The sequence below is a fragment of the Juglans regia genome, chromosome 16 (genome assembly GCF_001411555.2).
Source record: "Juglans regia cultivar Chandler chromosome 16, Walnut 2.0, whole genome shotgun sequence".
In the NCBI taxonomy this organism is placed as follows: domain Eukaryota; kingdom Viridiplantae; phylum Streptophyta; class Magnoliopsida; order Fagales; family Juglandaceae; genus Juglans; species Juglans regia.
The window spans coordinates 7033889-7047751 of NC_049916.1; the positions used below are offsets into that span (position 1 = coordinate 7033889).

General features: G+C 37.8%; 1 protein-coding gene across 4 annotated transcripts in view; it reads left to right on the plus strand.

Moving 5' to 3' along the window:
* LOC109007579 (structural maintenance of chromosomes flexible hinge domain-containing protein GMI1) overlaps positions 1-13863 on the plus strand; it is a 42090-nt gene that overhangs the window by 26434 nt on the left and 1793 nt on the right. For 2 of the 4 annotated variants that reach the window (XM_018987313.2, XM_035686298.1), the window contains 16 exons: positions 2887-3045; positions 3364-3385; positions 3485-3599; positions 3693-3809; positions 4978-5337; positions 5451-5560; positions 5817-5994; positions 6104-6212; positions 6319-6413; positions 9009-9107; positions 9250-9316; positions 9681-9766; positions 11907-12047; positions 12160-12274; positions 13054-13258; positions 13511-13702. In XM_018987313.2, the coding sequence (XP_018842858.1) occupies positions 2887-3045; positions 3364-3385; positions 3485-3599; positions 3693-3809; positions 4978-5337; positions 5451-5560; positions 5817-5994; positions 6104-6212; positions 6319-6413; positions 9009-9107; positions 9250-9316; positions 9681-9766; positions 11907-12047; positions 12160-12274; positions 13054-13258; positions 13511-13702 (2170 nt within the window). The remainder of the gene's footprint in view (positions 1-2886; positions 3046-3363; positions 3386-3484; positions 3600-3692; positions 3810-4977; positions 5338-5450; positions 5561-5816; positions 5995-6103; positions 6213-6318; positions 6414-9008; positions 9108-9249; positions 9317-9680; positions 9767-11906; positions 12048-12159; positions 12275-13053; positions 13259-13510; positions 13703-13863) is intronic. The other 2 variants (XM_035686297.1, XM_035686296.1) reach the window with 2 other exon arrangements.

A 13863-nucleotide genomic window follows, 5' to 3' on the forward strand; every position in this document is an offset into this window, starting at 1 on the left:
TGTTTTTCAGTGGGAAATTGTAACTATGGCACCGTTGATAGTTCCTATCTTTATTTCTAGATGATACCTAGTGTCACATTCAAACTTTGAGGGCACTTCTCTTATACTTTGAAGCTGCCTCTTGTTTAAAAGTGAATCTAGCAAAATCAAAATTGGTCCGGTGGTCAATGCTTCTCTAATGTGGTGAATTTGACTAGTATCATGGGGTATAAGGTATCCTCCTTGCTTATGAAATACCTTGGCCTTCCCTTGGTGCTTCTTTCGAGACAATGCCCATATGAGATATTGTGATTGAAAAAATGGAGTAAAGATTGGCTAGTTGGAATAGTATACATTTTCCCAAATGGGGTAGAATTTACCTAGATTAAAAGCACCCTATCCAATTTGCCCACATACTTGTCCTTATCTTCCCTTCCCGCAAAGGTGGCTAATTGTATTGAAAAGCTCATGGTGTGATTTCTTCTAGAATTGGTTGGATGACGAGTTCAAGTTTCATCTAGTGGATTTTGCAAAGTATGTACTGCTCTTTGAGGGAGGGTTGAGAGTTTGTAACTTTTTTTTCATCCAAACTCTTTTGGCAAAATGATTGTGGCGATATCAACAAGAAATGGAAGTTATATGGAAGGCAGTTTTAGATTTGACAATGGATAATTTGAGGAAGTGTGGCCTTATTGTTATGGAATGGTGTTTCATGTGCAAGAAGTATGGGGAATCTGTGGATCAGCTACTTCTGCATTGTGAGGTCACAAAGGCCTTGTGGGATGGAGTTTTTAGCAGAGTTGGGTTGGCTTGGGTGATGCCTTTGAGCGTGTTGGAGGGGTTATATGGTAGCTCTCAAGTGACTGCAGTGTGGAAGATGGTTCCTTTGTGTCTTATATGGTGCATTTGTTGGAAAGGAACGAGAGGTGTTTTAATGATTAGGAGCGCACCTTTGTGGCAATCTGGGATTTTTTTGTGTACTCTTTATTGCAATGGTTTTCTGCTTTAGTGCTTAATGGAGCTTCCGCTCACGACTTTTCATTGTCATTTTCTGTTTTCTAGAATGTATTTAGGTGTTTTCTTTTGTACACATCCTGTGTACATGGGCTTCACCTATTTTGTTAATATTCTCCTAAAAAAAAGGGTGAATGAACCACACAAGGTGGGGTGTGGTAGCACATAAGATGAGGATGGGGGTTTTGTCTAGACAGGCATACTGATTTGAAGTGGGTGATGAATCAAGAGCCAAATTTTGGGATGATCCATGATATGGAGATAGGAGCCTCAAAACATCCTTCCAGTAGTGTTTGAGGTTAAGCGGGTGAAGGAAGCTTCAATATCTGACCTCTTGAAATTCTTTAATAGATAGATCCTCTTAATGGAATGTTGTCTCTTTTATAGCAGCACAAGATTGGGAAGTAAATACCATTAAGAGTTCTTTACAATACTGTCTTCTACAAGATTTACAGTTGGTAATGCGGATAAGGTTCATTGTTCGATCAATTTGTCAAGTTCTAACCATCCAAGGATCTAATGCAATTTCGTGGAGGACTATTGGATTACTGAGGCAGCCCTGAAAGCATCCTTTGTTATCTAAATATCGTTCTTAAGAAGATTCTCACTATAGATAACCTACGAAAATGCAGAATATCTATGATGGATTGGGGCTGCATGTGCAAGAACTGGGAAACTGTAGAACATTTGCTACTTCAGTGTGAGGTAGCCTGGAACTTGTGGAACTTCTTTGCTAGAGTAGGATTAGCATGGGTAATGCCTAGAAGGTTGGTGGATTTTCTAGCAAGTTGGAGGGGCCTAAGTTGCAGCAATATGGAAGATGGCTCCCATATATGTCTATTGTGGTGCATTTGGAGGGAGAATAGTGATAGAGGTTTTTGAAAAGCAGACAATGGATGAACTTGAAGTTTCCTTATCAACACCTTGTTTCTTTGGACAGTCAAGACAGATTTTAGTAGTGGTTATGAATTACTTGTATGGGTTGTAAATCCTAAATAGATGTTTATCTTGTTTACATCTTGTGTACTTGGGCCAGGCCAATTGGCATCAATTATCAATTCATAAAACTTATTTATTACTTTTCAAAAGAAAAATATTGCTGATTGTAAGACTGTATGGGTAGCAGAAAACATGCAAATCCAAAATGGAACAACTCAATGCGATATCCTTTTTACAAAAGTTGTGCAAGATTGGGAGGGGGATTTGGTTTCCTCTTCTTTTATGAGATATTATACGTTTTCAAGATAATACAAGGTGTGTTTAGTATATGGAGGATCCCATCCTAGGGACACAAGTTTGAAGTGAGGTCATAGTATAAGTTTTTTTTTGCTGTACAACCTGGAAGTGAGGAAGCGACTGTCATTGTGGTGAATTGGTGCAGTATGTGTAATTAGAATGGGGAATCCATTGAACTTCATCATTGTGAAGTAGTGAGAGATTTACGGTGTTTGCTATTCAAGGAGTTTGTTATCTGATTGACTGGCTGATGCTAAAACGGTGATATAGAAGGGGCATGATAATGTTTTGTTAGCATGGAAGTTTTCTTCTTTATGCTTAATTTAGTGTATTTTGAGAGAGCGGAATGCTGGGAGGTTTGGAGATTTGGAAACTAGTAGAGCTAACAAACGTAGTCCTCAACTCCCTTTATACATTTATAGCAGCTCCTGATACTTTGTTTTTTTTTTTTTTTTTTCTAGCTTTTCAGATTTTTTTAATTGTTTTTTTCCTTTTTATTATGAATATGGGTTCATTTGTATACTTCTTGTGTACTAGGGTCTTGTCCCTTTGCACTTTTTAATATGATTGTGTTGCATATAAAAAAGTTCTATTGACTTATTTTTTCCCTTAATTTCTCACTTTTTTTAATATTATTGTTTCTTGTTCAACTTGTAGTCGTACGAGTGCACCAAGTTTTGAAAAGGAAGGGAGTATCATGGAAATCCGGTCAAAAAATAAAAATTCTGAAGGGAGCATGTGCTGGATGCCATAAGAACAATGTCTATGCGGAACTGGAATACTTCCTGCTTGAAGGATTCCAAGGGGATGCTGGCGGTAAGTGATTTCTTTGACAGCTTATGAGGTTGTCGAATTTGACAATGCCAGTTCAAAACTAACCTTTCCATTTTTCCGATCCCTTGCTGCCCCCCACCACTGGATTCAAAACGGTGTCTGGCGACATGGGGCAAAAAAGGGGATCCTATCAACGTGTGTTTGACCAGGTTTTATATTTTAATAGTTCAAAACTAACTGACATGTTTTTGCCCTCAGTAAAATTGTCTTTTCATGTATTTTAAGGTTATCAGAGTCCGACTGGTAGAATTATTTAGGCCCATAATAACTTGACCAATCTTTTTTGTTCCTTTTCAATAGGGGAAGCTCGAATTATATGTAGGTATGTTTCTTTTGCCTTTTCTGCTGTAAAAATTCCTTATACTGTGCAGACATCCTTGAAAATCATTTTCTCAGTGATATTATTTCTTTTGGGTACAAGGCCCCTAGGCATCCCTGATGACAATGGTTCCATCATTGCATTTAACAATGGGGATGCCAGTTTTAATATCTGTGGCTCTTTGTCCCTACCTATCAACGTGATTGATTCTGGAAAGGTTTGCCATTCCTTTGTTGGTTATCTATTCTCAAGTCTTTCCTGATATTAATGAAATTGAATGATTTTTCCTAATCTGAGCCGTTCAAATCAGTGCTTAGCTATTGGAAGTATCGAGTGGAATTGCCAAGTTGATAAACAACGTCAGAAATCTCCTTCGATAATTGATCTGCTCAGTGTTAAACAATGTCAAGAGCTGGAGATTGATGGGGTATTTATTTACTTATCTCTCCTTATATATGTTGGAACATAGTTGGTTTTAGAGTCCTTAGTTCTCTTTGTTTGGTTTTGTGAAGAGTAGATAATAAAAAACATATAGGGAAACTTATAAAAAAAAAAAAAAGGAGAAATGATATTTGCAATCATAGAATGCGCAAGCACGACGCACTTCTTTGAAAAAAGTGAGTAAATATGGAACCCACATGAAAAAATTAATTTTTTAATGGTGAACCCCACTATTTTTCGGATTACGTGGTGCTTGCACAAGTCATGATTGTATCTAGCGTTACTAAAAAACAACATATATGGAAACTAAGTTTTCAGAATAGTTGAATTTTTTATTTTCCAAATGTCACTATTGTGGGAAATAACTGTATATCTAAGACTAACTCGAAGTATAGTAGCGGAACTAAACGAAAGAAAAGATGACAATCACACAGAAAGAACACCAAGAATTAAGTGGTTCGACTCAAAATGAGCCTACGTCCACTGGTGGGGTCGGTATCGGAGATTTCACTATCAACAAAGATGGAGTACAAATGAATACAACAAAACTTCACAAGGAAGTTATCTCTTAAAACTCACTCTATAACTTCTCTCTCAAGAAAACACTAAAAACAAGTGAAAAAAGTGATTTCTGAAGTTTTTAAAGGGAAGTGGGCGCCGTTTGGTATTTATAGGAACAGTAATGTTCACTTCTGTGAACATTGGCTCGAGCGAACACTCGAGCGAGTGTCGAGCGAACGTAGGTTTTCTGCACTTCGCTCAAGCCAACACTCGAGCGATGGTCGAGCGAAGCTCTCGAAGCTCTCTGACTTGAACTCGCTCGAGCTGGGTGTCGAGCGAGGGTCGAGCGAATCTCTCTGACTTGGATACCGCTCGAGCTGCATGTCGAGCGAGGGTCGAGCGAAGCTCTCGAAGCTCTCTGACTTGAACTCGCTCAAGCTAAGTGTCGAGCGAGTGTCGAGCGAAGCTCTCTGACTTCATATTGCTCGAGCTGAATCTCGAGCGATGCTTGAGCGAGACTCTCTGTCTGACTTCGCTCGAGCGAACCTACGACACATGCACTGTTCCATCTGATTCAAGCCACCTCCTAACAACTATGTTTGAAATTAAAGCATTTTCAAATACTGATTTGTATAATCCTCTACTTTATTCAGGCACTACCTGTTGATGGTCTAGTTCATGCTGGACAAGTTCCTCCTTCAGAGATTGTGGCTGTTGTACGGCCTGCCAATTTTGTTTCTTCTAGCATCTCAAAGAACTTGGACCAGAATGATATTGTCAAGAGTAATTTAGAAATGTCAATGGAGATTAAATTCAGAGAAGAAGCTGAGGATCTTCAAGATGTGTGCCATATTTATTCAAGGCGTGTAACACCTTCATCTCACCATATTTATTCAAAGCGGATAACACCTTCATCACGTAAAGGATTTCATGGTTTATATATCTTTCCATTGGGTTCCAAGTTTCCAGATTTATTTCAAAAAGCTGGTGTTTATACGTTTTCATTCTACGTTGTAAGTAATACCAGGGTACCATTCTCATCATGTCTTCTCCTTTGTAGGATATTATATAGTTTTAGATCTTAGTGTAATTGTGTATGCTGATACAATGGGATTTTGTTCATCAGGACGAGTTAACTTGTAATAATTGTGACAAAGCAGTGCTAGTTAAGGCATCTTCTAAGGTGGGAAAATGGGATCTTTTGAGTGATGGACAGAGTCCACCTTTTAGCGTGAGGTATGACACCTTTTATTTTTTGAGCTAATTAACCCTTTTTTTAAGATATTCCTTATGGAACCAGTTGATTCATAAATGTCAATGTAATGTGTTGTAACATGAATAACTCCTTAGTCGGAAAGCAATATTTTGATCTTGTGAGTTTTTTCAGTAGACATCTATTGTTTTGTCTGTATCTAAAGCTTGATGTTGTATTTTACAACTTCCACTTATAATTTATTACTTTCTTTTCTTATTAAATGACCTTGTTGGATAGGGTCGGTTCTTGTTTTCCACCTTTCTGTTTGACGTGTAATGACATCTATGGCAATCGAATTCCTTTTACATCAACACCGGAAGTGATGATCAAACTTCAGACAATCAAGGGTGTCCTTGTCGATGTAGAGAAAATGAGGATTGAACTGTCACCCAATAAATTCACTCTCAAAGTTGAGGTATGGTACACATTAATATCGTCTTGCCCTTTGAAGGCATTGCACTAAATATTCTTGTAAATATAGGTATGTTTTCAGTTAGCATCTTGTTGGGGTGATAATGTTGCAGGATATACTGATTGAAAGCAATGAGTTAGACAAGATCCGGCCAAATTATCAAGCAACTTTGGTGATATGCTCTAGGGATAAATTGTCTTCCGTCTCATTTCCGTGTCAAGGTATCTACTGGTCCAATTTTAGATAGCCCATTTGAACAGGTAGGAGGTTTAAATTCTCTTTCTTCTGCTACATTAATAATTCTATGTATGTTCTTGTTTGGATTAGTTTACCCTGGATCTTTACAATTTGTCAAGGCCCGACCACCAATATTGGATGACCAACTGCTTCCGGGCTGTATTGCTAAGGAGCTCGTATTAGAGGTATGTATGGAGGAATTTCTTGTGTTTTCATGACCAGAATTGCATGCATGTTTTTTTGACAACCCGAAGATGTGATTCAGCTATTAGTTGAATAGGAATTCTGTGTGTTTAATTAACAATGCAATTCAAAATTTAATATATTCTATCTTGTGAGGATGGCTGAAATGGTACATAAAATAAAAAATAAAAAATAAAAGAATAGGCTCCCTAGAGTTGCTGTTTCCTTTTGTTGGGGTTTATCAAAGTATTGTTTTTTATTGATTTTCTTTAATAACATCAAAACATTGCAGCCTTCAACCTTGAGCAGAAAAAAGTCTTAATTAAATATGTCTAATTCATACAAACGCATTGCAACTCTCTTGATACCTCTTATATGGTACACACAAACACATGATTTGTATGAAGTTAATTAGGCATGCATCTCTCTCTCTCTCTCTCTCTCTCTCTCTCAGCAGCAGGTTTTGGTAATATGTGAAATGTATCGTGAAACAACTCTAAAGAGTTTGCACAGCTCTAAATCAATGTTTCTCTATCTACTCTATTCTTGTATGTTTTGCATGAACTGCTTTTCCTACGTAAATCATGGCATTTATAAATCTATCCGGGAAGTCAAAAATAGCATGCATCATGACTTAGGTACGTAGAAAGGGGCGGCATCAAACGATAGATTGTACTTGCATAATATTCTCAATTTGGGTAAAGCACATGGGGTTATTGGTCATTAATCCCAATAATAAACCCTAAAATAATTCCATTGCAATGACGACCCAACTTCGATTTCCCGACATCTCGTAATACAATTACCCTCAAAATAATCTATCCTTATATGGGGCCAAACTCACATAAATACATATACAACACTTAGATCCATAACACCTACACTTAGATCCATATACATATACAACCCGTAATAGTTAGCTATGGAGAAATACTCTAGCCACAATGTGATCACACAAAAGTAATCTCACAAACTGATGCGGTTTATTAGATTGTAAAGTTACTTTTATTGTAAAGCAGATATGATGGATCACATGAAACTACATCAGTTTGTAAAATTACTTTTGTATAATCCCTTTGTGGCTGTAGCACTCCTTAGCTATGCCAACCTGGTACCATACTAATGCCCCACCTAAGAGAGAGATAGAGAGCTTATTGAGCAGTGGTCTGCGTGTGCTCTAGTGGTGGTGCAAGACTAGGCAATGGCAATGTGAATGTACCATAGTGGCTAGGCACGCTGGTGAGAGCAAGGGAAGAGGTCTCTTGTCTCTGGTTGGAGTCTAGCGGTGCATTGTCCAACAGTTTCGTGCATGGGATGGTTTAGGGTGGGGCTTGAGCTTCACTTGGTTTTCGTTGGTGTTGTAGTGGCTGCGAGGGACCCACATATGGTGGAACCCATATGTTTCGGTTTGTGTAAAAAGGAGGGTGGTGGCAGCGACTTGGTGGCTCTTGTTTTGGTTGGTCTGGGTGGCGTTCATGGTGGAGGACATAAACCTCAAGTCGAGGGAAGACTAAAGGGAGGGCATTATGAAGACGTTCTTGTAGAGGGAGTTTCGGGTGGAGTATTAGTCTTACGGGAAACAAGGGGTTGGGGTTGGGGAGGTGTGTTTTATTCCAATTCGGGCTTGCTGTATTTTGGGTTGCTTTTCATGGGCTTTTTGGGTCATTAGCAGCTCTCTAGCTAGGTGTTTTCTTGTATACGTTCAGTGTACTTAGTTACTCTTCTTGATATATATAATATTTTTACTTATCAAAAAAAATATATTGGTTCATTAATACCATCCAAAATCATTCTCTAAACCTTAGGGAGCCTTAAAATAAGCTCATGGGCCTATGGGCCCAATTAAAAATTCTTAGCCAACTCAAAAAGCTATTGCTCGTGTGGTTGTCCAAAATGGCCCATTACAGGCCCAAGACAATTATCTTTTTTCTGACCTTAAAAATATTGGCCTGAGTTGTTACGTACCGCATTTGGAGGCATCTTTGCAACTTCATAGAACCCTCTATGAGTCATGGATTTGTTGACTTCTTGTTATCACGAAGTTTTGTTAATGAGATCACAATATGCAATGTACTGAGTGTGCAATGAACTTCTTTCGTTTATTCTATTATATAATACATCAAACAAAGGAAGATAATTTTTTTGTCAAAATATCTGTAAAATAGTACACAAATATTTATTTCACTTGCTTTCTCGATTTGTTTTCTTTTTATTTTCATCGAAATAAGCTACCTTGTTTCATACGCACTCAAAGGTATGTGATATGGTATATTTTATTGAACTGGTACATGGCTAAAGCACATGATCTGATAATCTTCGATAAAAATAACATGTTCTTAATTTTGTTTTAGCATACTTCTATTTGCCATAACATTCACTACATATCATTCATTACATGTTCTTAAACGGTAAATTGTTTTGAAGTTTTATGACATCATTTTCTAATGTATCATTCTATTAGATGGCATAATCATCTTAGATATGTACACATAATCAATCTTACTCATTGTTTGTAAGACAATAATAACTTGTATTCTGCTGTATCTCGAAATTTATTTTTGCTCACAAGCATTGTAAGTCAATCTATTTTACTTCAGATGTTTGATGCATATGGTAATCATATCTCGCAAGGCTTGGAAGTTGAATTAGTTGTGGAAGGATTTTGCATACAAGATCAAATAGGTTCAAAGCGTAAGGTCAGGTTCTTTTTTTTTTCTGGCATGTTATTCTCATCCTGAGCATAGTAAGTAATTAGTTGGGAATCAGGCTCAACAAGTTGAAAGTTGATCCTAGTTGTAGTAAGAATTATTTCCATAACTAGAGATCTTTTATGTGTAGGTTGATGATAACGGATGCATTGACCTTGGTGGCCTTCTGAAAGTAACAGCAGGCTATGGAAGTAAAGGTTTTCTTTTGCAGTGGCCTCTTTCATACTTCTGATCTTGTGAAACTTGTTTGGGAGAAAAAAGTTCATGCAATCAAGAAAGAAGAGAAGAGATAGGGGAAAATTTAGGAATCTATGCTTAGTTCTTTTCCAGAAGTAGCAAAGAAAGTTTTCTGTTTAAATTTTTTTCTTGCACTTATTAGTACTTCCGGTTTTTAAAGAATCTTCTTCCCAATCATGTAGCATGCTTTGTTTTCAGTATAAGTGGCATCATTGTCAGCGATAGCAAATGATGTATACCAAGTATATTGTAGTTCAATGATACTAATTGACCATATTATCAGTGAATTTTGGTTTAACTTATTGTATCTGCCTTGCCCTGCAGTTTCACTGGCTGTTCTGTCTGGCCATGAAGTTGTTTTCAAGCAAGAGTTTCAAGCTCAAAAACAGGAGATGCAGATTACGTCTGGGGTTAGTAATGCCTTATGTTCTGTCTGGCCATGAAGTTGCATATGTTCGTTAGTTTTTATCTTTTATTAATAAGAATGTTGGCTGAGCCAATTATCAAAAAAAACAAATGTTGGCAAAGCCCAAGTATGCAGGACATATACAACAGGAGAAACAAGTTAAAGAGAAGAGGAAGAAATTGATACAAGGAACTTATGAAGATTGGGGCCATTAATATTTGTAGCCATTGTTGAAAGAAATAATGCTCTGATAAATAGACTTCTAAGGTCCTCCACTGAGCATTCTTATCTTCGAAGCTCCGGTCATTTTGTTTCATCCAAAATACACCATAGGAGGCATGTGGGTACCTTACTCCAAATTGCTGCAATTTGCTAAATACCATGAATGTTTTTCCAGCTGGCTAGTTGATCAGCCACCCTCCCCAGAATTACCCACAGGAATTACCCATGCCATTCCCACCCTGCTGAATAAATCATCTCACAAGGCCTTGGCAACCTAATAGTGAAGAAGTAGATGGTCCACTGTTTCACCACTTTTCCTGCACATGCAACACTAGTCAATTACAATAATCCACCTTCTTCTGAGGAGCTCAATCAGCTACACTTCCAAATGTTCTTCCAATGGAAATAATTGTTCTCCTAATTGGTGATGGACCTATAAAAGGAGCGAACAGAAGATTTTCCTTTTCAGAATGAAACCCACAACTTCTTGATTTCTTTTATCTCCATGGAAAACAATAGGCTGAAGAATTATGCAAAGATCCTGACTTCCCAACCATGGGTAGCTCTGATAAAGTTAAGATTCCATTGAAGAGAACCACTCAAAATCTCCATAATGTCCGCAACCGAAACCTCCTGTTTACATGCAATTCTGTAAACAATCAAAGGCGTCCTTAATGGCTCTATCTTGACCCATCTTCCGCCACAAATTTTGTGTCGAAGAAATACCCCGTCCCCTCCTAATGTTTTTCCCTCCAAGCACCACTATATTTAGAATCACTCACTGCTTTCAACAAGGCTTGCCTCTCATTTTGATAGCGCCACAGCCATTTTTCTAGAAGTGCCCGATTGGACATCATCAGATTTCATTCTCCAACCCACCACATGAGAACGAAGAGCATACCTTCTTCCAATTGAGTAGGTGAAATTTGAACTCTTCACCCAGTCCAGTCCAATGGAAATCACGTTGGAGCTTCTCAATATGGCTTGCCACACCGGCTAGAAGGGAGAACAATGATATGAAGTAAGTTGGCAAGTTTGAGAGAGTACTCTTTATTAAATTGGTGTGACTGCCTTCCAACTTGCCAACCTATGCTCAACTTTCCTCATTACATTATGCCAGATAGACTTTGCTTTGACTGGGGCACCCAAGGGTAGACCAAGATACTTCATGGGTAAAAATGATACCTTGCACCCAAAGTCCTGGCCAAACTCCAAACATTGTTGATGACAACATGCCCCACCAGAAACATTTGTGACTAGAGAAGTTTACTTATAGGCCAGAAACAACTTCAAAGCATAGTAGGAGTGCCTTTAAGTACTGGATTTGACTTCGACCCGCCCCACAAAATATTAACGCATCATTTGCAAATAATGAATGTGAGGTGTTAAGAATGCCATGTTAGTATCTCCCACTGAGAAACCTGTCATAAAGCCATCTCCAGCCACCATTGACAGCATTCTGCTAAGGTCTTCCATTATGATAACAAATAATAGAGGAGATAAAGGATCACCCTACCTATACCCTCGAGAACTATAAGTTTTTAAATGATTGCATTTCACATACATTCAGATTATACATAAGTGATTTTAAGTACCTGAGTTTTGTACTGCCGGGTAGTGAACTAGAAAATATCATTTTTGAAATCGTGAATTCTGGGAGACTTCATGATGAAAAGAAGTGTGCGAAATTTTACACTAAGTATAAATTCAGAGTCATTCAATCAGAGGATTCTATTTCGCACTGCTTCAAATATGCCATTCTGTTCCTGCTCTTCCTCTCCCTCAAAACAAGGGTTTTTTCTTTGAAGCTTCTCATTCTTGTCACCCAGAGCTACATCTGAGTGTTAAGGTCGCCACAACTTTCCTGTGACTATTATTTCGTTTTGAGTTTGATATTGATTATTGTTGAGCTTTATGTGCAGGTCTCCCTTGTGCAATCCCCAAAATTGGAGTATGATGAGAGTCAGTCTCCATATTCGAATGAAAAGGTCATGCTTCTTGAGGATTCGTCTTCTCTAAAACAATCAGAAAAATTTATCATGCCATTGATAACTATTGAGAAGGTACAGAAATTAATCTGAGATTTATGATTGCTGTTCTGATAAAGATGCAGTAAAAAACTTGTTCCCTGTTGTCATTATTTGATTACTGTGTATTGATTGCTTCTTAATTTAGGAACTTGAGGATGAAGTACTCCAAATTGGTTCGCGCATTGGAAATCTAGAGAAGAAACTGGATTTTCTCTATAATAGTAAGGCAGAAATAGAGCAAGACATATCTCAGTTGCAAGGTCTGGGTTTACCATCACATGTTATTATTCATTTTCCTTCTCACTTAAGCATATAGAGTGCTTGGAGCTTGACATTGAAAGGACTCAAGTCCATTCCCAGGAATGGAAACTGCAAGTAGAAATTTCTTTCAGTGAACCCATGTTACCCATCTGTGTCAACATCAGCATCTTCATCTTGTAAACCACTCCCCCCAATTCCACCACTAAACTTAAAAGTATATATCTGTATTGAACATATATGAAGGAGATAGTGGGGTGAGGAACTTTTTAAGATGGCAGCTCTCTTTTATTGTGGACTTGCATCCATATTTGAAGGAGTTTGACAATGATGACCATCATTTGGAGAAAAAATTCAAATATGAAACACATTATGGAAATTCAATTTCCATTAGGCCCTAGTTACGGAGACACAAAATTGTGAAGCAGATATAGAAGTATATGCTGAGCTGTGTTGCATTTTTTCAACATTTAATCTACTAAGAAGGCAAACAAAAACTGCAGAAGGCAATAAAATGTATGTTTAGATAAAAGTCGCACATGTAAACATCTCATGTAAACATCTGCTCGGGAGCCCTATGCTGGCAATAGGTGGCACAGCAGACAATGCAATGTCTCAAATTCACTATCAAATTTGAGAATGTTGCATTTGATGTTGCTTGTGGTCTTATTTTAATATTCTTTTGTACTTTTGGTTTGTATGAGCATTTTTCCCTAACAAACCGAATATATAAATGAAGTGGTTAACTTGCAATGCCTCTGATGTCATGACTTATACACAGCTTCTATTGAGCCCTGTCTTCCAAACTCCCCACCCACAAAAGAGGAACTGATAAATCGGATACAAAGCAACAATCACTCTGCAGCATCTGTCCTCTGTTGTCTTTCAAGAGAATTCTCCTTTCAAGGGCTAAAAAACCATTTCATGGAAGAGATAGTTGGCCTGGTTGCACTTCTTGGTACAGTTCGCCTCAATAAGCTTAGCAGGTCATTTCCACTTTTGTTTTTCTTTCTTCGCCCCTCTTGATATTTCTTTTATGAGTAATTGAAAACTATATTCAAAAAGGCAAAAGGCATAGCCTAAACACACAGGATGTATACAAAAGGAATGCCTAGTTAGGGAAAAAAAAAGATACAACGTATTTATGAATACAGCCTGTTAAAATCTATAGCTGCTGCCAAGAGGTGTAGAGATTGAAGAGGAAAATTTTTCCCCTCTCTGGATTGATCTATATGCAGGATATTAGCAGAGTACTTGGGTGAAGATCAAATGCTTGCTGTTGTCTGTAGATCCTCTGCAGCTGCAAGTGCTCTTGAGAAGTTTGAACACGATGGAGAAGTGCATTGTAGACATGCTCTTCATGCAGAAGCAGCTGCACTTGGAAAATCTATATATGGCCGATTTCTTATTGTATGCCTTGAAGATATAAGGTCTTGTTTTATGATTTCTATTCCTGTATTTTTGTAGTTATTGTTTGTTTCATCATCATTCCTCATGGCAGCAATTTAGGGCTCGTTTGTTTTCAGAGATGAGATGAGATGAGATGAGATGAGATGAGTTGAGATTAAAGTTAAAAAATTGAATAAAATAT